This window comes from Carcharhinus amblyrhynchos, chromosome 6 (genome assembly GCF_965287045.1).
Source record: "Carcharhinus amblyrhynchos chromosome 6, sCarAmb.v2.hapA, whole genome shotgun sequence".
Classification (NCBI taxonomy): domain Eukaryota; kingdom Metazoa; phylum Chordata; class Chondrichthyes; order Carcharhiniformes; family Carcharhinidae; genus Carcharhinus; species Carcharhinus amblyrhynchos.
Genome location: NC_137329.1, coordinates 73,496,968 through 73,524,000, shown reverse-complemented (window position 1 = coordinate 73,524,000; position 27,033 = coordinate 73,496,968). Strand labels below are relative to the sequence as shown.

At 41.0% G+C, this 27,033-nt stretch overlaps 1 protein-coding gene across 1 annotated transcript in view; it reads right to left on the bottom strand.

Annotated features, from left to right (window-relative positions):
* The window catches only part of LOC145344004 (V-type proton ATPase 116 kDa subunit a 4-like), a 90,927-nt gene that overhangs the window by 5,254 nt on the left and 58,640 nt on the right, over nucleotides 1-27,033 (bottom strand). The window contains exons 10-17 of the mRNA XM_080190651.1: nucleotides 25,961-26,173; nucleotides 23,620-23,770; nucleotides 21,977-22,116; nucleotides 19,812-19,969; nucleotides 18,774-18,867; nucleotides 17,195-17,313; nucleotides 7,748-7,964; nucleotides 6,699-6,806 (exon numbers count right to left, since the gene is read on the bottom strand). Of these exons, the coding sequence (XP_080046777.1) occupies nucleotides 6,699-6,806; nucleotides 7,748-7,964; nucleotides 17,195-17,313; nucleotides 18,774-18,867; nucleotides 19,812-19,969; nucleotides 21,977-22,116; nucleotides 23,620-23,770; nucleotides 25,961-26,173 (1,200 nt within the window). The remainder of the gene's footprint in view (nucleotides 1-6,698; nucleotides 6,807-7,747; nucleotides 7,965-17,194; nucleotides 17,314-18,773; nucleotides 18,868-19,811; nucleotides 19,970-21,976; nucleotides 22,117-23,619; nucleotides 23,771-25,960; nucleotides 26,174-27,033) is intronic.

Sequence of the window (27,033 nt, the reverse complement as noted above, 5' to 3'; positions counted from 1 at the left end):
ATCTGAAACCAAAAGAGAAAATGCTGGAAAATCTCAGCAGGTCTGGTAGCATTTGTAAGGATTGAAAACAGCTGATTTCGAGAGTCCAAATGTTCCTTTGTCAAAGCTAAAAGGCAAAGAAAGTGGGAAATATTTATACTGCAGGGTGAGGGAATAAAAGATGAGTCTTGCCACAGAAACCAAATGAAAAAGCTGCTAATGGCAGTCTATAAAGAGAATAATAGGTGTGAATGGCCTAACAGCGGTGAAGCTGAAATCAGAGGGCAAACTGTGACAGATAAAGTTGTGGTGTGGCGGGGGGGGGGGGGGGGTGGTTGGTGGAGAGGTAAGGTTTACAAGGAGGAGGAAGGAGAAGAAAAGGCAAGGAAAAGGGGGATAAAGTAGGGGGAAGAAAAATGAACAAAGACAATAAAGAAATAAAAAAGGTAGAGAACAGTAAAAGATCAAATAAAATAAAAATAAAGGGGTCAAGGCAGGATAGAACAAATCATCAGAAGTTGCTGAATTTGATGTTGAGACTGGAAGGCTATCAAGTGCTTAGCCAGAAGATGAGATGCTGTTCCTCCAGTTTACGTTGCGCTTCACTGGAACATTGCAGCAGGTCAAGGACGGACGTGTGGAATGGCAAGCAACCGGAAGGTCAGAGCCCTGATTGTGCACAGACCGAAAGTGCTCAGCAAAGCAATCACCCAGTCTATGCTTGGTCTCTCTGATAGAGTTTCCAAGGTTTTCTGCATACTCAGTTCCCAGAAGGACAAGGCTAATTCCTTTACTGGCAAATGAACAGAGAAGTTTCTCAATTTGACAGAAATCTGGTGAAAAGTCTTTGATGTACTGATGTTCACCCAAATTTGCCAGAGAAAATGGCAGAATTTCAAACTGTGCAAGATTGATTAATGATCCTTCACTAACATTATTGCATATCTAAAAATCTAAATATTGACATGCTATGCAGTGCTGGAAGCAATTGTAAAATTGCAAGTGTCAGCATGCTGCTCCAAAAGCTATATACACATCTCAATACTGACAAAGTGTTCACATTGTACTTCACAGTCAGAAAGGTAGTCACCATATTGTTTAACACAGTCACAAAGTGGAAGAGACTTTGTCTCAAATAATCCGAGGTCAATTCTCCCAGCCTGCTGCATTGCTCGAGCAGCGCAACAGGCCAAGAGACATCAGTGGAGGCTGTTTTTCAGGCTTCCCGCTGTCTCCCAACGTAATCAGCTCCGCGTCGAAAATCAGTGCGGAACTGATAACAATATGGAAATCGTGATTTCCATTTCATTAGCCATGAAGTTACTGGGCCCACTAGTCTCTCTTTCCTACAGTGGGATTTACTCCTGCTCCCCACTAACACAGAACAGGCAGCCCAATCCTGCTGGAAGGGAGCGAGGCCATTCAGGTCCCCCCAGGAGATCGTGGATAAAGGAGGTGCTCCTTGGGCAGTGCCAGGCTGGCACTAACCAAGGGGTACCTTGGCACTGCTTACCCAGCATTGGGCAGTGCCAAAGGGGTGGAACACACTGCCACTCTGCACTTGGGATGCCTGGGAGAGGGAGGGAGGAAGATGATTGGGCTTGACCAGGGGGATCCAGGAACTAACGACAGGACGCTGCAAGGCTGGCAATGCGGGTCATTGTGGATGCACCGATCTCTGCACTGACAGATCACAGTGGCCCACTCAGTGCTATGCTGCCTGCCTCTCGGGCAGGAATAGGCCCTGCTCCCAGACTTCAAGATTGAATCTGCAGTGCTCAGACCGTGGGAGATTCATTCTGGAAATCACGCTGAATAGGCCAGTGGGAATAACTCCCATTTTCCACAAATTAGGGACTTAGAACTTTTTGGGGGAGAATCCTGGCCTACCAGTACAATGACTTATGCATTGAAATAAACAGAACATATAATTTCCATCGCAGTTAACCTGCTGATAAAACCTTCACCCAGACTTGACTATTCAAATATGCCACTGGCTTCCCCTTTGCTTATCTTTCACCCGTAGTAAATTTGAAGTCATCCAAAACTCTGTCATCCATATTTCAATTTGCTTGATGATTCATTCACCCATTACCCCTGTGCTCACTGCCTTGCACATTGGCTCCTAGCCCACCAATGCCTACACATTAAAATTCTCAACCTGGTTTTCAAATCCCTTCGTGACCTCACTAACTCTGTAAACCTCCATCAGCCCTTCAACTGTCAGGAGCACCACAGTCCTCTAATTCTGGTTTCTTGTCCATATCCTAAACATTGGCCAACATACTTCCAGCTGCCAAGGTCCCAAGCTCTGGAATTCCCGTGCCGAACCTCTCTGACTCTTTCTTCTCCTTTCATCCTTCAAACTCTTTGACCAAGCATTTGGTCACTGGCTTTAATGTCTCATTTTGTGGTTTAATGTCGGATTGTAAAGAACTTCACAGCATCAATGTTTCACTTTGAAGCCACTGTTTAAGTGTTAATTACATCACTTGCTCTCGATGAACAACACTGAAAACTGCTAAAAGCTAAAACTTTCGCAGCTATTCTTTTTGCATCTCATTTAAATACTGGGTTATAAATGTAAATGAGTAATTTCTGATCAATAATTGCTTGTACATTATATTAAACTAGATCTTTTAGCAGGAGGCAGTGCCACAGTGATAATGCAGTAATCCAGAGACTAAGGGTAATGCTCTGGAGACCGGATCCAAATCCCACCATGGCAAATGGCGAATTTTGAATTCCATAAAGATCTGGAATTAAAAATCTGATGATGATCATGAAATCACTGTCAAAAAAACCCATCTTGTTTCTAAATGTCCTTTAGGGAAGAAAATCTGTTGTCCTTACCTGGTCTGGCCTGCATGTTAAACAGCAACATAGTTGACTCTTAAACCCAATGAGCAATAAATGCTGGCCCAACAGCGACACCCACACCACATGAACATTTTTTTTTAAAAAGTAACTCTAGTAATAAATCATACTAAATCTGCAGCAGGTGGTGATGGAATCAAAAAGGGAAAAATCTACTTGATCTCACCCTCACCAATCTACCTGTCATAGGTGAATTTCCCCAAGACGGTCTTCACAAGGAATAAGAGCAGCAATAAGCTATTTAGCCCCTGAGCATACTGCGCCATTCAAGAAAATCATGTTTGACCTACTGTATCCTCAACTCTGCTTTCCTGCCTTTCCCTTGATGACCCTCAACTCCCTTATAGATCAAAAATATTTCAAAATCAATTTTGAATATAATCAATGATCGAGCCTCACTGCTCTCTCGGGAATAGATTTCTGAAGATTCATGATCTTCAGAGAAAAAATTCCTTCTCATCTCCATCTTAAATTCAACAAACCTTATTCTACAACTGTGACCCAAGTTTCAGAATCCCCAAGAGGGGTATCATCTTCTCAGCATCTATCCAATCAAGTCCCCTTAGGATATTAAAAGAAGCAATAAGATCACCTCTCATTCTTCTAAACTCCCACCAACCTTGCCTCATAAGACAACACTGGAAATCGGCCAAGTGAACTTTCATTGAATTGCTTCTCATGTAGACCAAGGATACACTCCTACTGAATGTGACACCAGTACTGAGCTTAGAAAGATTTCAAATAAATCCATCAAAACTGGATATCAATGAAGACCTGGAGGGACATTAGCAGCAGCAGAATTGTATTCAACAACGATCAATTGGCCTGGTATATCCTTCATTCCACCATAATCATCAAGCCAGGGGATTAATCCTGGTTCAAAGAAGAGTGCAGAAGATCAGGTCAGGAGCAGTGCTAGAAAATGGCAAAATGATCTGCTTTGTTCAGTCTGTCACACGCAATCTCTCAACCAATAGGTCTAGGGAAATAGCAGTGTCGTTGGACCAATAATGCAGAGACCCAGGCTAAATGATCTGGACAGATGGGTTCATATTCCACTGCAGCTGGTGGAATTTCAATTCAATTAATAAATCTGGAATATAAAGCTAATTTCAGTAATGATGACCTCGGAACAAACATTAATTGTCGTAAAGAACTATTTACTGACTTCCTTTAGGGAAGGAAATCTGTCATCCTTGGCCTACAAACATATTCAGACCCACAGCAATGTGGTTGACTCTTAACTGCCCTACCAAGGCTAGCTCACGAGCAATTAGGAATGGGTAAGATGCTGGCCTTGCCAGGAATGCCCACATCTTATGAAAGATGAAAGAAAAAAAAAGCAATCAAATCTCTGCAATCCTGTCACATCCAGTAATGAATAGTGGTAGATAATTAAACAACCAGAGAAGGCGGATCCACAATCATCCCCCTCTTCATTGATGGGGTACATCACTGCAAAATACAAAGCTGGAAGTATGTGCAACCATCTTCAGCTGGAAGTACAGAGTGAACGATTCACTTCAGTTCCTGAAGTTCCCAGCTGTTGCCTGCCTTCAGCCAATTCTATTCACGCCAGGTGAAAGCCGAGAATCGGCTGAAAGCACTGGATTCAGCAAAGGTTACGGTTCCTGATAACACTCCAGCTGGAATACAGAAGACTTGTACTGAAAAATTAGCCAAACACACAGCCAAGCTGTTCCAATATAGCTACAGCACTGGCATCCACTCGATAATATGGAAAATTGCCCAGGTGTGATGTCCATTAAAGGCAGGATAAATCCAACCTGACCAATTACCATACCTTCAGACTATTCTCATGCAATAACGATGTAATAGAAGATGTCAGTCACAGTTCTTTAATGAGCAGCATTCGCTCGCAAAGGAAGATGGTTGTGGTGATCGAGTTTCTCAGGGTCGTAACCTAGGCCCAACTATTTTCAGCTGCTTCATCAATAACCTACCTTCCATCGTAACATCAGGACTGGGAATGTTCACTGATGATGCAATGCTCAGTTCCATTTGCAATTTACCAGATGCCAAAACGGTCAGCTTCAAGACGCAAAAGACATTTACAATATTTAGGTTTGGGCTAATGAATGACACTCTGCCACACAAGTACCAGGTAATGACCATCTTGAACAAAGATGGAGCCTAACCATTTCCTTTTGACGTTCAATATAACTACCATTGCTGAAATTCCACCATCAACACTTTGGTGGCCACCAATGACCAGAAACCTAATTGAGCCAAACATATTACTGTGGCTAGAAGTCCAGCTCTAAAGGTAGGGAATCCTGTGGTGAGTAACTCATCCTGATTCCAGAGCCTATCCACCATCTACAAAGCACAAGTCAGGAGTATAAAGAAATACTCTCCACTTGCCTGGATGAGTGCACCCCTAACAGCACTTAAGTGCAACACCTTCCAGGACAAAGCTGCCTGTTTAACTGGCACCCCATCTACCACCTTCAACATCCACTCATTCTACTGCCAGTGCAGAGAGGCAGTGGTTGAGTATTTTATATACCACGCACTGCAGCATTCACCAAGCCTCCTTAAAACCTTCCAAACCATGACTTCTACCACCTCAGTTTAAGGGTTGCTAGTGCATGGAAACATCACCATGGCAAATTCCCCTCAAAGCCATATGTTATCCTGACTTGAAATTATATCATGGTTCAAAGTGACTGGGTCAAAGTCCTAACAGCACTGTGGGTTGCACCTATATCATATGGACTGCAGCAACTCATGGCAGTGGTTAGCATTGATGCCTCTTAGCACCAGGGACATAGATTCAATTCCCGGCTTGGGTCACTGTCTGTGTGGAGTCTGCATGTTCTCCTTGTGTCTGCGTGGGTTTCCTCTGGGTCTTTTGGATTCCTCCCTCAGTCTGAAAAATGTGCTCGTTAGGTGCGTTGGGCCATGCTAAATTCTCCATCAGTGCACCCAAACAAGCGCCAGAGTGTTGTAGAATTGATATAAGCCTACTTGTGATACTAATAAATAAACTTTGAAAAAAAAAGTGGCTCACCTTCTTAAGGCTAAGTAGAAATGAACAATAATGTTGGCCTTGCCAACAGCAATCACATCCCATGAAAGAATCTTTAAAAAGCTACTTTCCCAAGTTGGACAAAAAAAAAATCAATGGCTTAAAAGGATTAAATTACAAGGATAGTTTTCACAAGAATTTGTATTCCCTCACCTATAACAAGTGATTAAAATGTTGAAAGTATTTAATAGTTATCGTGAAGAGGTGGTAGTTGAGATACTGGATCAGCTGAAGATTGATAAAGAGAAGACGCTAGAAGGGTTGGCTATACGTAGAATTGAGTTAAGAGTTGTAAGGATTCTAATCTAGCAGGACCAAATGGGATAAATCTGAGGATAATGAAGGAAAGGTAGAGGTTTTGGCCATAAATCTTTCCATCTATATCAAATAAAAAGCATGTTTCTAAAGACGGTGGAGCGACAGAGAGGCTTGGGGGAACATGTGCACAAGTTGCTGACAGGGTAGTGTAGGTAGACAAAGTAGTTAACTAAGCATACAGGCTCCTGGCTTTTTAAAATAGGGGCATTAAAAAAAGCACAGAATCCATTATGAACCTTTAGAAAACATTACAATTGTGGCTTCAAAAGGGAATTCAATACGCATCAATACAGAAACAAATCAAAGGGATACAGGAAATGGACAGGGAATTGGAATGAGCTGAGTTGGACAAATTGTGAAAAGATCAAGCGATACAAGAACTGAAATGGTTCCCAGGATAGTACATCCCATTCTAATTTCTGACTCTCAAATCACCACGTTCAAATCATGGCTTGGACTATCTTCATCTTACCGCACGTTGAGCTTTCCTGTGATTCGATCGCAAGATGAAGGGCTTGAGAAAAAGCATCCAGGGGACAGCAATTATTGCAATAATCACCAGAAAACTCTGAATCTCTTGCTGTAAAAATAGAAAATTAATTTAGCAAGATATCGTGAATTTCCATTCACTGCCTGCTGAGCTCTCCTGGACTAGCAATTGGTAACAGTGCCTCATAGAATTTGCATCTCTTATCAACTCACTGAAGGGTCATATTTACAATTTGTTTCTCGGTTGGCCTCTTCTCCTTGCGCTTTGTTAGAATTCAATCCCCATGACAACAGTAACCCTTGGATATCCAAGAGATAATTTTTCACTGCGAGCACCAAGTGTTCTCAGATTATTCTGCCATGGGTACATCACAACTGAACCCAATCACCACCCAAACACTAGCTGCAACAGTCATTGGATTGTGAACTGAAACAGATATTCTGACAGATCTTTTTCCATAGCCCAGGTGAATTGTGATGCTAACAAATCACAAGCCTGCAAGCGCACCTGGAAACGTCAAGCTGTCAACCCATCCAAAAAATGAACAATGCCTTTCCAAATGTAACATTTGAGCCAGATTCAAGCTCACGGTATGACCCTAGAAGGCTACAGCACAGGAGGGCATTTGACCCATCATACCCACAGCAGCTGGCAAGTAACTAACAATCCAGTTCCATTTTCCAATTCTTGATCTGTAGCTTTATAGGTTAAGGCATTTTTAAGTGCACAATCAAGTGTTTTTTTAAAATGTTATGAGGACTACTGCTTGTGTATGAAGACTTCTGCCTGTGTCTTTCAGGAATGAGAGTTCTAAATCTTAACCACTTTCTGGGTGAAATATTCCCCCCCAGAATATCCTCCAAGTCTTCTATCCTGTCACCCAGAATGGAGCCTTCAACCAAGGAGGATAGAGCCAATGCAATAGCTAAAAAGATTCATTCAAATCAATCGGTAAACCTTTGCAGCACATCCGTTGTTGGCCAACAATTAAGTTTAGTCAAGGCATCACAGATAAAACAAGAGACACTTGCCTGATGATTGTACAAGGGTTGATTGGTAGGATCGTTGTAACTAAATAGAAACATGTTGATGAAATGGATTAGAATACTGGGAGCCATTTGAGAAATCTCGACATGGTAAAAACACCACTTAAAAATAACCATGAAGACCAGGTAACCGAATAAACTAAAAATGAAGATCATCTCAGGTATGAATTGAAGGATGATATTGATCTTGTTCTTAAAGTATCTGTAAAACAGTCAAAAGCAAGAAATGAATTATCACGCTCTAAAGACAATTTACCTTTTTCCCTTGTTAATAAATGATGTTGTATTTATATTGTGCCTTCCACCTCAGGACACATAATGGAGGCAATTTTGAACCTGTACTCTGTGTATGGGAATGGCAGTGTGCGCTCAAAATGGAGAGCGCAATTCATGCCAGTCAGTTTCCGAGTTCCAATCTTACCAACCCCTCGTGGCTGGAATGGTGTGAAACACACAGCAGGACTGCAGATTTTCCCCTCCTCACCAAATATTCAGCAGGCACCAGCGTGCCACCACAGTAACACCATTTACAACAGGTTCACCCAGTTGTGAATCTGTCATGGGGGTCTCACCCACGTCGTAAAGGTAGGAATAGCCACTAGGTTATGTTCTTTGAAAGGGAGACATGACCAGTGGCCTGGCAATAACCCACTGGTGCAGCCCCTTGGCACTGCCAGGTTGGCACCATGCCAAACAGTGCAAATGGACAGGCCCAGTTGGAGCCACATGGGGTGGGGGTTCATTTAGATGTGGTGGTGGCTGGGAGCAGACACAGGAGCAAGGAATGCTAGTGATGGCCGTTATGGGGGAAGTGAAGACCAACTCTGGGGATGGGACCCTCCGAGTACCCCTATCAAGGAGCAGCGGGGTCTTGTCGGCATGTTGAGGTCCCACCCCTTCTATAACAGTGTGAAACATGCTATTGAGATTTTTTTTGGCAGAATGTCATAAGATCTGGAGAGAAACACGTTGGTGATTTAGACGAGACACCCACTCGGCCATTTTTTGGTAAGATTTCGCCCAATGCATTTCCAGCAATAAAGGTACTTTCAAAATGTATTAACTGTTGCAACGTAAGAAAACAGGCAGCCAATTTACATATAACACTAACTCTCAATCAATTTAATCATGCCCAGTTAATCTGTTTTAGTGCTATTGGTGCTGAAATAAATAAATATTGGCCAGTAACCAAGGACAACTTCCCAGCTTTTCCTCAAAATACGTCCATGAGATCTTATACATTCACCCAAGATTGAAGATAAGCACCGAACTGTTAGAGGCGCTGTCTTTTAGATGAGATGAGATTTTAGAAAAGACAATCCATCTGCTCTATGAGGTGCCACTTAAAAAAACTATTCCTTTCTCAGAGTTACAAAGCAAATGCACAGAGTGAATAGGGCAAGCCCTTAATCCATCCCGTTGGTTTCTCCAAAAACCAATTCCAGTTCAAATTGAATCCAATTCATAGTCCCTATGAGACATACTAGAACCAAGCTAACAAGACATTACATCTGATCTCAAGCTTGACCCTGCACATTTGATCTTAGTCAAAAGGCCAAGTGAACCAACACCCTGCCTGCTGTCCTGGCCAACATTTACATCTCTTCTGTAAAGATATTGAAGCAACTCCTCCTTAAGGCGGAGTTAACCCAAAACTTATCACTTTCGCTGAAGAGCTTTTCATGTTTGTTAGCTTTGAGTGATTTTCTAATCTTTAACCTTGCTCAAGCTTGATAAGGAGGAGGCATTAAAGTAAACTGTCCGTATTTAAGTGGTTGAGCACCAGGATCAGATGAGACACATCCAAGGAAAGAGGGGAAAGAGTGTGGAAATTGCAATGGTTTTCAGTCTTCGTTAGAAATGTCACAGGGCAGCACATTGGCACACTGGTTAGCTCTGCTGCCCCACAGTGCCAGGGATCCAGGTTCAATTTGGGTCACTGTCTATGTTGAGTTTGCACTTCCTCCGTGTCTGCATAGGTTTCCTGCAGTTTCCTGCCACACTCCAAAGATACGTAGGTTAGGTTGATGCTAAATTGACCCTTGGATTAGCAGGGTAAACGTGTGTGGTTATGGGAATAGGGTTTGGGTGGGATTGTGGTCGATACAAGCTCGATGGGCAAATGGCCTCCTTCTGTACTATAGGGATTCTATGAACTGGAGATTTGCAAATGTTATATTCTTTTTCAATATAAAAGTGTAAAGTTAAGTCCAATAACTGCAGACTAGTCAGTTTAACCTCAAAATGTGTGGAATCTTCTAATACTGACAACTTTGAACAAAGTTGAATGTCACTTCAGTAAATGTGGTATAATTAAGAAAAGCCAGCATGGATTTGTTGAGAGCAAATCATTATTGACCAACTTTGAGCTCCTTGATGAAGGTACATGGTAATTCAGGTCAGAAAGCTAGGAAAGGTAGTGGAGTCACTATATTAATTAAGGATGACATTACTATAGTAGAAAAAAAACAACCTTAATTTTAAAAATCAAGATGTAGAATCAGTTTTGATAAAGAAAAACAAAGGTTACTCCCCAATTGGAGTAGTTTATAGCTCCCATAACAGTTACTGTAGGATGGAGTATAAATAATTGTGACTAATAAGAAAGATTTTGCATTATTCATGGATAATTTTAAGTTTCATATAGATTGTGTGAATCCGATTGACAAGAGAAGCCCGAAAAATGATTTCACAGAAAGTTTTCAGAGCAGTTTCTTGAAGTAGCAAGTACAAGAGCCAACCAGAGGTAGGCTAGACCTGGTAACATGCAAAGAGACAACACTAATTAATTACCACATTTTAAAGGCATTCCTAGGTAACAGTGATTAGAACATAGTTAAATTTCACATTCAGTCTGAGGAAGACAATGGGTCTAAAACTAGTATTAAAAAGTAAATGAAAGCAAAATGATCAGAAGAAAGCTTTCTTTTAATTCATTGGATGTCATTGCCTTGGGCCAGCGTTTGTTGCCTATCACTATGTGCCTTTGAACTGAGTGGCTTGCTTGGTAATTTCAGAGCACCTTTAAGTCAACCACATTGCTGTGAATCTGGAGTCACATGTAGGCCAGACCAGGTAAGGATGGAAGACTTTCCTCACTGAAGAATATTAGTGAACCAGATGGATTTTTTATAAACAGGTGAGTCCCTGATGAAGGAGCAGCTATCTGAAAGCTCATGATTCCAAATAATTTACAACAATGAATGGTTTCATGATGATCATTAGGTTTTTAATTTCATATTTTTATTGCATTTAAATTTCACAATCTGCCATGGTAGGATTTGAGTCTGGGTCCCCAGAGCATTACTCTGGGTTGCAGGATTACTAATCCAATGACAATATCACAATGACACTGCCTCCCACTTTAGGAGCCAAAGTGAACTGGGAAATTAAGATAAGAGATAGCTCAGTACGGAAATACAATGACAGACACTTAAGGAGATTATTTCATGATAATTAGAAAAGATACATTTCACTGATGAAGAAAGATTCTAAGAAAAGGATGTGGTACTTTTGGCTAATGAAGCAATTTAACAATAGTATGAAATAGAAAAAGCACAAGTTTTATGTAGATTGTTTCAGGTCAAAGGATTAGGCAAAATATAAAAACAAAAAAATTACAAGGTTAGGGAAAAATAAGAATATGGAGAGAAATCTAGTTAGAAATGTAAAAACAGATAGTAAGAATTTCTACATTTCAAAAAATGTCCTCTAGCAAGTGGGACTAGGTGACTAATAATGGGATACAATAAAATGGTAGATGTATTGAACAGATATTTTGTATTTGGCTTCATTGTGGAAAACATAACTAACATCCCAGAAATAATTGTAAATCAAGAGATGAAAGGGAGGGGAGACCTACAATCAGCTGGTGAAAAAGTAGAGAAAAATTGGCAGAACTATAGGCTGACATTTCCCCAGGTCCTGATGGACTTCATCTTGGGGTCTTGAAAAAAAGATACTAAATGAAATAGTTTTAATTTTCCAAAATCCCCTAGATTCTGGAAAGGCACCATCAGATTGAAAAATAGCTAATTCCTCTATTTAAGGAAGGAGCCACAGAAAGAAGGAAAGTACCAGGCAGTTAGCCTAACATTTTTCATAGGGATATTGCTGGAATCTATTATTGAGGTGGTAATGGGGGAGCACTTAGAAAATCCAATGCAACCAAGAGTCAACATGGTTTTGTGAAAGAGCAATAGCATTAACTAATTTAGAGTAACAAGTCATGTGGATAAAAGGGAACCTCTAGATGTGGTATACTTGGATTTCCAATTTTTGATTTCTGATAAGGCGCCACATCAAAGACTACTACAAAAATAAGTGGCTATCATGTAGGGGCAACATACTGACATGCACAAAGGATTGGGTAGCTAATAGAGAACAGGGTAGGCATAAATGGGTCATTTTCAAGGCAGTATTGAAATGGAGAGAGAATATAGTGGTACCAAGGCGTCTGGGATCCAGGTTAATGAATTATAAATATACATGTGCAGCATGTGATTAGGAAGGCAAATGGAATATTTATTTGAAGGGGACTAGAATTTGAAATGGGAAATTTTTGCCAGGGTTGTTCAGGCATTGGTGAGGCCATTTTCTTTTCAATTCACTAGACTATTAATCCAGAAGCTCAGTTAATGTTCTGGGGATCTGGGTTCGAATCCCACCACAGCAAATGGTATAATTTGAATTCAATAAAAAAAAGTATCTGGAATTAAGAATCCACTGATGACCATGAAACCATTGTTATTTGTTGGAAAAAGCTACCTGGTTCACTAATGTCCTTTAGGGAAGAAAATTTGCCATCCTCACTTGGTTTTGGCCTACATGTGACTTCAGAGCCACAGTAATGTGGTTGACTCTCAATTGCTGTCTGAACAGGGTCAACTATGGATGGGTAATAATTTTCGCTAGTCAGTGATGCCCATGTCACTGGCTGGCCAGTGATGCCCATGTTTATTTATTATCGAACCCAGATCCCTAGGACATTAGCTGAGTTTCTGGATGAATAGTCTAGTGATAATACCACTAGGCTGTTGCCTCCCCCTAGATTTGAAGTACAATGCACACTTTTGGCCTCCTTAAAGAAAATATATGAAGGCAATAGAAGCAATTCAGAGAAGTTTTGTTCAACTGATTGAGTATAGAGGTCGTCTTATGAAGAGAGGTTGGGCCTGTATCCAGAGTTTAGAAGAATGAATGATGATCTAATCATCACTGCTGCCTCAGTGCAAGGAACCTAGTTTCAAATCTGGCTTCGGATTACTGTTTACATGGAGTTCCTTCCTGCATGTGTGGGTTTCCTCTTTGTGCTCCGGTTTCCCCCCACATTTCAAAGATGTGAGCGTTAAGTGGATTCGCCATGCTAAATTGTCCGTCAGTGTCAGGGGGATTAGCAGAATAAATAAATGGGTTTACAGGGATAGATCCCGAGTGGGATTGTTGTTGGTTCAGTCTCGATGAGCAGAATGATTTCCTTTTGTACTGTAAGGATTCTATGATTCTTCTATGAAGCACACAAGATCCTGAGGGGACTTGACAGGGTGAATGTTTCCCTTTGAGCGAGACACGATAAATAAGGGACACAGTTTAAAAATAAGGAGTCTTTCATTTAAGATGGAGATGAGGATAAATTATTACTTCAGAGGGTTGTTAGTCTGTGGAACACTCCTCCCTTGAGATGAGCTGATGGCCACTGAGCCATACCATCACTAAGGCCACCTGTACATATCTCATCAGATTGTGTGACTTTTCCCATCATCTCATCTGCTGCCAAAACCTTCATTCATAATAGTTATCTGTAAGTTTGACTATTTCAACATTTGAGGAATAGGCAATAAATGGTGGTCTAACTAGTGACACCAACAAATGAATAAATAGCACATGGGCTGACCTCCTTTGTTCTAGTCTCTGTGACCTTAACATTATCCGAAACTCTGCTGCCCATGTCCTATCTCACACCAAGTCCATTCAGCTATCATCCCTGTGCTCATTGGCCCCAGGTAAGCAATGCCTTGATTTTAAAATTCTCATCTTTGTTTTTAAATCCTTTGCACCTTCCTATCAATGTAATCTCCTGCAGCCCCACAATCATCAAAGATATCTACCCACCCCTCTCTAATTTAGGCACCTTGAATGGCCCAAATTTAATTGCTTCACCATTGGTAGCCCATGCCTTCAGTTACTTCAACTCCAAGCATACCTTTCCTACACCTCTCCTTTGGTCTCCTTCTTCAACACACGTGTTGCAATTCACGTTAACCCCCTCCCCACCTGATCCCCATAACCTTGCTCATTTACCCTAACCTACACATCTTTGGACACTAAGGGGCAATTTAGCATGGCTTATCCACCTAACCTGCAGATCTTTGCAGTGTGGGAGGAAACTGGAGCTCCTGGAGGAAACCCACGCAGACACGGGAGAACGTGCACACTCCACACAGATCGTGGCACAATAATGGAATAAAATCTGGATCCCTGTTGCTGTGAGGCACCACTGTCACTATGCCAACATGGTACGATTTATTACATAAGAGAAATTATATAAATGCAAGTTGTTGTAATATATTTTACAAGTCCTTGAGTGACAGATTTGTTCATTTGTTTAGAACACAGCAACACCTACTGGTTTCCTGATGTACTGCAGGGAAGACAACTAATTGATCTGGAACCCACCAGCCTGCTTATTGAATACGGCTGTTAATTGTGGGGAAGTTCATTACTGATCTAATTGAATTCTCAGAAGAATGAAAGGGCTGCTGAGTTAGGAAGAAAGATGAATGCTCTTATTCAGCACATTCTTACAGAATTCTCACAGAAGCACTTTTTAGCACAGCATTGCTATCTGTGTAACAAATGAAACCACTTCCCAAAGGTAAACTCTAGAGTACTGATTGATTGTGACTTGTGGGTGCACTCTAGATGTGAGAGAAAAGCAGCGATTGAAAGAAAAAATGATCAAGCTGCTGAGAAAACTGATAATTTCTTTGCCCAATAACTAACCGGCAATCAATAATTATAAAGAGAAAGGAGGACTTGGATTCACCTCCTGCATTTTCCAACCTCAGGCTGTTCCAAAGCAGTTGACAGCCAATGAAGTCCTTTTGAAGTGTAGTTACTGTGTTGAGGAAGGAAATATAGAAACTAAATTTACACAGCAAGATCCCACAACAATTTAATAGTGCTGGTGGTTGGGTGATAAAGATTGGCCAGACTGTAAGGCAAAGCTCCCCCACTCCTTCATGTCATGTGATGTTTTACAATCACTCAAGAGGGCTTCAGATTAAAATCCACCCACACAGTGCATCTCCAATGGTGCAAGACTGCTTCTATACTGCAGAGGAACGCGGGTCTGGATCTCCGGTCTCTGGAGTAAGGCCATGACTTGCAGACTCAGAAGTGAGACGTTCTTTTTATTTGTTCTTGGAATGTGGGCAACGGTGATAGCCCAGCATTTATTTTCCTTTCTAATCACCTTTGAGAAGCTGGTGGTGAGCTGCCTTCTTAAACCCCTGCAGTTCACGTGGTGCAGGTACACTCACAGAGCTGTCAGGGAGGGAGTTCCAGGATTTTTGCTACACTGAGGAATTCTTGCAGTGATGTCATGGAGTAGAGATGATCAGTCTGTAACAATCACAATAATCTTCCCAAGATTTAAGAAATCACAATAAAAGTGACAGCGATATAACTCCAAATCAGGATGGTGTGCAGCTAGGAGGGGAACTTGGAAGTGGTGGTGGAGTTCCCACGAGTTTGCTGTGTGGTAGAGATGAGTTTCTGTTGAAGGAGACTTTGTAAATTTCTGCAATGCATTGTGAACGTGTAACATACTGCTTTCACTGAGTTAGTGATGAAGGGAGTGAATGTTGAAGGGAGTGGATGGAATGCCAATCAAATGGGCTGCTTTGTCTTGAAGGGAGACAAATCTCTCAGGTGTTTTTGTAGCTGCACTCATCCAAGCAAGTGAATAATATTCTATCTCACTCCTGACTTGTGCCATGTGGATGGCGAACAGGCTTGAGACCCAGAAGTTGAGTTACTCTGCAGAATTCCCAGCTTTTGACCAGCTCTTGCAGCCACTACATTTATGTGGCTGGTTCAGTCCATTTTCTGTCAATGGTAACCCCAGGATGATGATTGTGAGGAAATCAACAATGGTAATGCCATTGAACGTCAAGCAGAGATGGTTAAATCCTCTCTTACTGGAGATGTTCATTGCCTGGCATTTGTGTGGCCTGAATCTTGTCTGGGTCTCGCTGGCATAGACTGCTTCAAATACTGTGTAGTCAGTCATCGGCATATACTCCACTTCTGATCTCATGAAGAGAAAGGCATTGATAGTTGCGCCAAAGGGACTACCCCGAGGAATTTTTGCAGTGATGTCTTGATGCAGAGGTGATTTATCTTTGACAATCACAACAGTATTCCTAAGTATATTTAAGAAATCACAATTGAGCCAATCAAGTGCTGGAAGCTTAGCTGAAGTGAGAGAAACTTACAAGCGAAATATAAATTTGACACAGTTTGTATGCTACTTACATGGAAGGAGAAGGTGTGCAGAAAGCCGAGCCTGATAGTCCTCGGTCTGTGATTGCACTGGTACATTGTGGCTGCAGAATATGTGGGATTAGTAAGAGTGCAACTCACTTCCACTTCACATTGATGCAAATACCACTACTGGTTCAGCCAAATTCACACCATTGCCTGAAACTTTGGTAGAGGTTGGAGAATGGAGGTGGGTCTGGATGCCCACTGCCATCCTCAATAGAGAAATACTTTTTCTTCTACTCTCAGCCCCCTCACCATATGGAGGGAAACCTCAGGTTTAAGAACTTTTCCTCCTTCCAGCCTCTTCATTTCCAGCTTTTGAAGTTGAGGGGGGAGTCTTTACTCATGGTAAGGAAAAACAAGAAGGTTGCAGCATATTCACAAGTTGTGCCCACTCGGAGTCCATTGGAACAGCAGCATAAAGTCATTTATGCCCTTTGGCTCAAGTAGGTAGCCCATTCTTGCCCAAAAGGTCAAAAATTCAAGCCCCACTCCAGAAATGCAGACATAAAATCCAAGGGGACACTGAAGGGCTGCTGCACTGTCAGTGATGCCATCTTCCGGGTCAGGCATTAAACAGAGAAAGTGTCTGCCTGATAGGCCCATGATATACCACCCTATCTAGAAGATGAAGCATAGTTCCCAGGTGTTCAGCAAAAATTTAGACTTCAACCATCATCACCAAAACAAGTAGTCTTTATCTCTTTGTTGTTTGCAGGACTATGCTATGTACTCATTGACTGTCATATTTCTCCATAAGCGATTTAATCTTAAAACTACACCAGTGGTTCTCAAGTGTTATTCTGCGATGCCCTGTATTCTTTAAAAATGTTCTGTAAATGCTTGTCTACATAAGCACACCTAGAAATAATCTCTTGTACTTACATGTGATTGAAAATACTGAGGATGACACCAAAGATCATCTGTGTAATACCGAGGATAACTGACATCTTCATCTTGTAAGAGTTGAGGAAGGTTAGCTTGTTTGAAGCTATGTTCCAAATCTTTGGATTAACAAATAATATCTATTAGGAGTGTTGGGGCAAACAAAATATTTTCTCCTGTTATTCTTTTACAAGATGTGGGGATCATTGACCAGGCCCATCCTTAATTGCCCTTGGATCAAATGACTTGCTAGGCTATTTCAGACAGAGTCATAGAGGTTTACAGCATGAAAATGGGTCCTTCGGCCCAACTTGTCCATACTGCCTGGCTTTAGCCATTAAGCTAGTCCCAAATGCCCGCATTTGGCCCATATCCCTCTATGCCCATCTTACCCATGTAACTGTCTAAATGCTTTTCAAAAGACAATATTGTACCTGCCTCTACTACTATCTCTGACCAGCTTGTTCCAGGCATTCACCGCCTCTGTGAAAAAATTGCCCCTCTGAATACTTTTGTATCTCTCCCCTCTCACCTTAAACCTATACCTTCTAGTTTTAGGCTCCCCCTACCTTTGGGAAACGGTGTTGACCATCTAGCTGATCTGTGCCCCTCACTATTTTATAGACCTCAACAAGATCATCCCCAAGATTCCTATGCTCCTCGGGAAAAATTCCAAATCTATCTAGCCTCTCTTTATAACTCAATCCATCAAGTCCCAGTATCATCCTAATAATTCTTTTCTGCACTCTTTCTAGTTCAATAATATCCTTTCTATCATAGGGTGACCAGAATTGTACACAATACTCCAAGTATTGTGGCTTTATTATTGTCTTGTACAACTTCAACAAGATGTCTCAATTCTTGTTTTCAGTGTTCTGACTAATGAAACCAAACATGCAGAATGCCTTCTACACTACCCTGACCACCTGTGACTCCACTTTCAAGAGTTCACCACAGTAGTGTGGTTCTGGCATCATATGTAAAGCCAGGCCATTCAGGGGCAGCAGATTTCTTTCCATAAAAGACTTTAGTGAAGTAGTTGGGTTTTTATAATAAATGGTGATGGTTGTCATAGTGAGATTAGTTTTATATTCCATACATTAATTTAAACCAGCTGTCACGGTGAGATTTATGTCCTTAAAGCATTAGCTTGGGCTTCTGGATCACAAATAGTGACATTACCACTAGGCCATTATCCCCACTAGTTCAATTTGAGGATCGAAATTATCAGTAATATTACCGTGCAAACTCTCACTAAATTCCTTTCTCTGTGAACTTAACAGATGTGCAAACTCTAACAATTAATATCTGATTAATCTCTATACTGCCCCTTATCCAGTTATGGGCTGTCATTAGCTCAATCTTGGTCTTTACAAAGCATTTTCCTTCAAACTGATCAAAATGTGTTGAAAGGCCCCAAATTCATCCATTCTGACCAAAGTGCTGGTGCTGATGATTTGGTAATTTGGTTAACAGAAACTAATAAGAAACAGAGAAGATGGAACGCTTCTAGCTGTGCAGTAGGCCGTCCCATGATTGATGTTGGAAAGTATGGAGTAGGTAATATAATATTCCTCACCGGATCAATGCCGAATGGGTATGGATTTCCAGAGAATACTCCTGGCACAGCAGGATCTAACTGTAATAACAGGTTGTTTTCAATTACGTGGTCACTGCACAAAGAGTAAAATAAAAGGATAAGGAGTTATCACATTTTCCTAGACAGACAAAAATAAACAAACACTGGCAAATATAGCAAGAGGACATCAAAATTTTGGAAACATTCCAAAGGAGTGTCGCCAATTTATACCACTGTTTGTACAGTACCTTTATGTAAAAACAACATGACACATTGCGGAGATATTGTGAAAAGGGTCAAAGGCATTTTCCAACAGTTGGGTGTTAAGAAGGGTCTCAAAGATGTAGAGACAGGCAAGAGTATCATGAGGGAATACCAGAATGTGAGGCCTAGGCTCCGAAGGCATGGTCACTAATGGTGGGCAAAGTGCATGAGGGAGAGGGATGTACAATCCATTGCTTAGACTGGATGAAACGGCTGGAAGAATTAACAAGAGATGGGAGGAACTTAAACACACAGCTGTGAAATATTAAGTTTGAGGTACTGAGGCCCCTAATTGAAGGTCTCCAGTTTATCAGGACAGGATTAGGAAACTGGGGCTTTCTGCCCTGGGGAAAAATAAATCACAAATCGAGAGGATACAGTTAGGATTTTTAAAATAACAAAGGGAAAAGCTCCCCAAATAAACAGGTCGCTTCCGACTGGTGGGTCCATTCTGTGTTATGAGATTACAGCTGTCCTTAACAACCCTGGGACAGGGAAGGTGAAAATGTAGTTCAGGTTTCTGCTCCCAATTACTCCCTGCCTGGAAAATGGAAAGGTGGAGAAAAGGCAAGAGTTTTTTGGACATGCATTTATATGATTGGATCAAAGGAAAGGGAGGGGCGTGGGGGTGGGATTAGGATATCGAATCCAATGATCAGCTATGATCAAAATGAATGCCAGGCCAGTTTCAAAGGGCTGAATGGCCTAGGCCTGCTTCTAGTTTCTATGTTTCTAACTGATCTTTTATTACTGGGAGTTAATTAAAAGACTTACTTCCAGCTTCCATTGCGAAACATTGCTCGGACATGCCAAGACGATCCAAATATGTTGAAGGATTTTGAAAAGCAATCATTGTAGATGAATCCAGTGTAAATGGAAAATATGCTCATCAACAGGATGAGGTAGCGTCCACTGAAGAAGGTGTTCCAGATCTGAATTTGGGGCAAAAAGTTTCAGACTTCATTTCCAGTTAAGTACAAAAGGACACAGGTATAGAATTAACCTAACAATATTATTCCATCGAACCACAAATTTCGTGAATCACTCCAAATATTGGAAGCTCCAAGAAATGAAACAAATTTCTTGGATCATAAAAAAGATACCTGGGGTTTAAATTATTTCAAATTACAATTAAAAATCCATTTTGTAATTGTAATTATGTGGTTTTATATAAACTTCGATTGGAGAAGATTGAAGAATGTTTTATTTGGGCTGTTAAAAATAGTAACAAGCTTCATTTAGGTCAATTGTGAAATTGTTTACATTAGTTTGGGAGGAGTGATATGGAGAAAAATGGCGTACATCATCCATTTTGTAATAAAATGACAGAACAGGCTCGAGGGGCAGAACGCTCCATTCTTCTTTTTCTGTACAAGTGTCATTTCACAAGTTAAATTTAGTACAATTTGAATATAGTCGGTTGCTTCACCAATACCATCCAAAGAATGAAGCCATCCCCGCCAACATGAAGTATATAGCAATAATGGACAATAACAGCATTATACAACACAATAGGGTACAGAATGGACTTTCAACTATCACTGCATTGATGCATTAACTTCAGTCTTCTCTCATGGCCTTTTTACAAGCAGAAGGACGTAATGAGACACCAGCCCCAGCTCAGTTACCTGCTCTCTGCTGAGGTGTGACTTAAGAAAATTGTACAGAGAAAGGAGAAAGTAGTCACTTAATCAAAATTGACAATTGACAATTACCTTCTCTATTCCTGAAGGCTTGGCTTTTGGTTAGGTTACAGTTCTATATGCTTCCATTGGCACCTCACTCAAATGATCTTTAAGCCCTGACAGTAGCCTGTTCTAAAGTGAATGGGAGCTGAGCCTGGTCTATCCTCATTTGGCAACCATATCATTTGTCTGCAGAACTTTCCCATTTCTAGCTAAGACAACGTGCAGCAACTCATCATTATAATGGTTATAATCAAACAGAACAGAGACTAGAGTTCAAAGTTGGGATCTTCCTGACTTGAATGGTTCACATAATAACCATGTCAGCTAGGCATGGTGTTAGGGGGCTGTTACAATAGTTTTCTTTTTGTATTTAAAACTATCATTTCCAGAGAAAGTCACGGAATGGTTTAAAATGATTTATTAAAAGACTATAGCTATAGGACTCAATGAAATCATTCAGACTAGAGTGAAAAATTCAGAAACAGATAGGCAATTACAGTTCAGCTCCAGTTACAAGTAATTAGCATATACCAAGTATAGGCATTATCTTGATCCAATCATAGTTAAAGTTACATCATGCATAATATGCTAATATCCAATTAAAACTTGTGCATGTTATATCATCAAGAAATAGCTACATCTCTAACAAAGGTATCTTAACCTCCCATTCAATTTTTCCTTGTCCTAATGGGCAGACATGAACTGCAGCTACACATTAAATGGTCCTTGATTCTTAACCGGGTTTACTTTAATCAAGACCTGTCATTTGCACATAGTTTTTTCTGTGTGACTGAGATTCAGCTTTGAGAAATTATTAACCCTTTCATATGGTGTCCTTGACATTTGGCCCTCAGCCAACACCATAAAACAGATCATCTGATCATTATCTCACTGCTCTTTGTGGGAGCTTGCTGTGCACAAATTGATTGTTCTGTTTCCTAATTATGATCGTGACTACACGTCAAAAGTGTTTTGCTGTTTTTGAAAAGCTTTGGGCCACGTTGAGATGGTGAAAAATGCTTTCTAAGTGCAGGTTTTCTTTCTTCACACCATAACTAAGTAATCCAGGGATCACACTTAAATCCAGAATCATCTGCTCGAGAGACAGGTACAACATCAGGCAACAGGTGAAGGCACGAATAACCTCAGGCTACTGGTACCTCATCACCCAAATTTTGACCTAAACTCAGGCTAATGACATTTGTGTTTCCACTAAAAGTATACACCAAACTTTTCAAAAGTTTCACTCACCTCATTGCCACCTTTCTGGGCAGCAAATGTTTTCTCGTTAATAATCATGATGAGTGCAAAGCCCAGAAGAACTGCTCCATGCCCACAGTCGCCAAACATAACAGCAAATAGAAATGGAAAGGTGATGATAGTATAGGGAGCTGCAAGTAAAAAGTACAAAATAGTTTGACTTCTCTCAAATTGTTGTACATCACAGGGTTGTATCAAGAAGGTTAGTACATTTAGAATATCAAATACAGAATGGAATAAAAGAAATACAGCAATCAAGTTCGAAAAAGCTAAATATTTTCAGTTTTAAAGCAAACAAGACATGAGTGAGTGTGAATGGGTGCACAGAATTGGCTCAAGGCTGGTTTTAGTGTCAGTAGTCATGGGATCCAAACCAAAATCTTACTACCAATTACCATTCACTAAAAAAAAAAATCACAGCGTTTGCATGTCCTTCTGCCAGATTTCACACTACTAAAGGATTCCATTTCATTGGGAATAATTGACAGCATGCCCTTCCCCCCAGCCCTGACTATCCTTTAACCAGCCCCATGGATTAATCAATGGTATTCCAACAGTAAGTGACCTCTCATCCTAAGCCACTTCTCTGGCAAAGGGTGACATTTGTGTAACAGGAGGGGTTATCAGGTTGGCTGGGGGACATTTGTTTGCAGTAGGAGGAGTAATATGGCAGTGGACAAAAAGAAAATTTAAACCTCTTCAGGTCCACAAGAAGCCGATATAGTAAGCAGAGAAGTTTCAACTTAGGTAACTGGGCAACACAGTCAGAAAAAAGTGTATTTCCTGTGGTCAATTCACCTAGCCTACACATCTTTGAGCTTTGGGAGGAAGCTGGAGCACCTGGAGGAAAACCACACAGACATGGAGATAGTTGCCCAAGACTAGAATCGAACCTGGGCCCTGGTGTTGTGAGGGAGGCAGAGTGCTAACCACAATGCCACCATGCCACCCTTTTTGTATTTAAGGCCCCCCCTTCTCCCACATGGACATTAGGATCCTACCCCAAGCATCAGGTCCACCCTTCCACCAGAATGCCAACATTAAGGTATCACCTCACCCATCGCAGGCTGCCCCCTCCCTCTTCCTCCCCCACTGCCCCTCCCCCCCACCACACAAAGAAAACGCCACCCATTCCAACGAAGGAGGGTTACCTCCTTGCCAGAGCTCCCCTGGCACTGCCTCTGTGACACTGCCATCTTGGGTTTTCCAGGATGCCACAGAGATTGTCCCTCAATCTCCAGGACTTATAAGCACCTCCATTCCTTGGCATGGTCATCATGACTCATTTTTGCTTTAGAAAACTGATAGTGATCCACGCCAGCGTAATGACATGCCGCCAGGGAAAAGGATACATGGTGGGTAGATGCTATGGTGTCAAGCCCATTAATTATATTGAAATTTATTTAAATTTATGGATATCAGGTTCGTGCCCTCGCTGGATGGAAGACATCAAAACTATGATCTCCCAGTGCAAATCCTGTTTTTGGCTGCTCATAAGATTTAGCGGCCATTACAGGATTTACGCCCATGGTTAACAGACCGTCTAGATCACACTGGTTGCCTTTCCTTCTTCAATTCAACTTCAACACTTAACATCCTTGTGCACAGATAGAAACATTTGAAAATCGAGTTACCAGGGTTCATTTCTCGGTATGTTCCCACCCCATACGCATCCACAATGTTCTGGAACCCAGCTGTGAATTTATTCGTCCTGTTAAAGGTGGGTGGGGCCATTTGGGTTTGCACTACTGTCATGATCGGATCGACACTGGAACCACTACGCTCCTGAGGTACAAAAAAAACAGCACATTTCATTCAGTGTTCAATTAGAGGCAAGATTTACCATTCATCAACAGCACGAATACATCATGACTGAGATCACCTGGTGTGTTCGTGTATGCACACTTTCCAGCAGCAGTAGACCACGGTCACTAATTCATCATCAGAAGAGGAACTCTGGGTTGTTACTCCATTCCCAAGCTCCTACTGCCACTGCTAGCTGGGTTCAATTAACTCAAAGTAGAGATTACAAGTAGGGCCTCTTGTACGGGTAATGATAGGTTAAGCTCAGTAATGTAACAACATAATAGTTCACCCAATTTCAGATTAGATATTACTAGCAGTTGGTGGGCTCAGGTTTGTGGTAAGGGAGTGATGAATGGCACCCGCTGTTTCTTTTGACCATAAACCAGGAAACAAAATGCTGGATTGGGAGAGGGATAAAAGAGCCAATAAGTAAAGGCAAAATGTAATAATTAAAAAAAAACTTCAAGAACAATTAAAATCTGAAGGAATGAAACTCTACAATTGTCAAAGTTATTTTTCAGTGCTAGTGAGGTTGTTCAACAATAGTCGAAACCTACCCTGTTGATAAAAGGATATTTAGAATGGTTCTATCAGGAACTAGCCATGTGGCCATCAGACAAAAACAAATTAGTTTGTCCCATTTCTCCCACACTTGCCATTGACCTACTGTTTGTTTCTAGTCAGAGGCTGCACATCCTTTTCTAAAGTGTGATACCCAGCTGAAGACAAATCAGAGTTTCAGCATAACTTTCTTGCCCCTAATGAGAAAGCCCAAGGTCCTGAATGCCTTTTTAATCATTTTCTCAACCTTCCAGCTTCAATAATTTGTGTACATATGTCCTCACATCCCTCTGCATCCACTTTAGAATTGTATCTTTATTTTATATTGCCTTTCCTTATTCAGCAACATGTATCATTTCACACTTCTCTTCTGTTAAGTTTCATATATCCACCAACCTCTGTCCTGAAGGATTATCATTTCCCTCCTAGTCAAGGAAAGCAATGATTCCAGTACCAACTCTTGGAACCCCACTGTACACCTTCCTTTAGTTTGAAAAATAACCATTCACCATTACTGCTTCTTTTCACAAACTGTGTCCACACTGTCCCTGTTCTTTTATTCCAAGAGCTGGCAAAGTTACTAATGTGGCATCTTATCAAATACCTCATGTACGCAGTATCAACAGCATTAACTTAACTAATTCTCTCAGCTATGTATGAAAGTCGATTTTGTCAAGTGCATCATCTAAACCATGCTTTTTCAATTGAATCTACACTTGTCTGATATGGATCCTTTATTTCTGCTTCAGCTTATTTCCCATCTCTTTCACTATGCAGTGCACTGTACCTTTCCCCTTCCGGAAATGTACCTCAACTGTACCCAAACAATTGCCTCTATAAAGGATGGCTATTGTTCTGTTACAGTTTTGTCTAGCAATCTTTCATTCCAATTTACCTGGGTCAGGACTGATCTCAACCTATAGATTCATCTTTTTTAAATTTAAATTTCCCCATTTTTTTTCCAGAGGTAAACTCAAACTTTACTACGATCACTGTTGCCCAAGTGCTCCCCTACTGAGGCATGAACCATTTCATCCACCTCATTTTCCAGCTCAGATCTGGCAATGGCTCCTTCCTCATAGAGCCAGAAACAAGAACATTTGTCTGGATAACATAGTTGGACTAGGAATTAGACAGCAAGATGATGCTTAATGTATGGCTTATAGAGATGTGGCACATCTTGGATAGCAACTGCAGGGGTTTCACTTTGAACTGTACATCTGTGCTCAGCTGATATTACCATCAGATTTGTGAAAAAATAATAGTGCTGTTTAAAACAGCCCTGCTTTGCAGCAGAATCCAGCCCAAACTCCTTTATAAACTTTAACCTGTAATCCAATGCCTTGCAGCTCAAGGGTTTTCTTATTATTTCATGATTCTTCTTCGATTGTCCTGCAGGGATGTTGGAACTACTGAGATCATAGTTACAAAGTAGCAAACCTCAGCAATTTCTAGGCACATTTGTGCAAAATAAAAACAGGTGATATATGAATCTCCCATGAGCAAAACAACAGACACAGTAAATCAGGTAATTCCATTTTCAGCGAATTCCCTTCATTGCATTACATGCCCTCGATATGCTGCCTTATTCATAGTTCAGCTGCTCACCTTCCCTTGGTTGAGTGCCATCTTGATCCTATCCATATCAGCTACTGGACACCAGGTCTCTGCAATAAGGCACTGTTGGGTTACGTCAATGTTGCACAGGTTCAGAGTATGATAGATAGCTTTCATTTTCACAACCTTCACTTGCCAGTTTTGGAGGCTTTTTGCTGCTTCTTGCAGGACCCGGCGGCGATGACTTTCCGTCTGGTTAAGTACCTGAAGAATCAGTAAGTGAATTCACAGAAGCTTAAATGAAAATTAAACATATTTTGTATTTTAAGTTGACAAATTAATTTTGAAGGGAAAACAACAAATGAGATTGCATGTTTTATAACACCTTCTCATTTTAAAACCTGTAACTAAAAGACCGTTGTAATATCACAAAATAGAGGATTGGAAAACCACTTCGCGCACTTTGATTTTTTTCTAAGAGAACACAATAAATGCAAAATGATTATGGGGGAAAGAAGAATGATAGTAAACCACAGGCCAAGAACACTGAGAAGACACGTGAGCAAGACAATTTCAAGACATAAGGCTAGATAATCCCAGACTGATGATTTTGATGAAAAAAAGCCGATCAAGTCCAATTTGAGTTCCACTAAGAATATGTGAAGAGACACAATAAAGTCCACATTGCTTCTTCCCTTGACATTAATACTTATTAAGATCATCAACTTTGACTCAGAATGGGTCATTGATTCAAATAGCAGGATTTGCCCCAAATCTAATGAGATGGCTTGCCCCACTCTGAATACTTGTGTAGCTTTTGAAGAGATGTACAAGTTGTTTTTATTTTACCATCAACCTCTTAATATATTAAATTGCACATTGTCAACATCCCACAATGATGGTCAGTGCATCAGAGTTTTCTAACAAAAGTCTTGAAGAACAATTAACTCAGCACAGCTGAATCCTCTCTCCTAGAATCCCACTGATAATGCACCAGAGTAGTACTTGGGATGGAGTTTTATGGCCCATCCTGCTGGCAAGATCTTATGCTCGTGCTGGAGTTAGTGACGTTTTAAATAACACACAGCATCTTGCAGCCCTGCCACAAAGGTACCATTAAACTC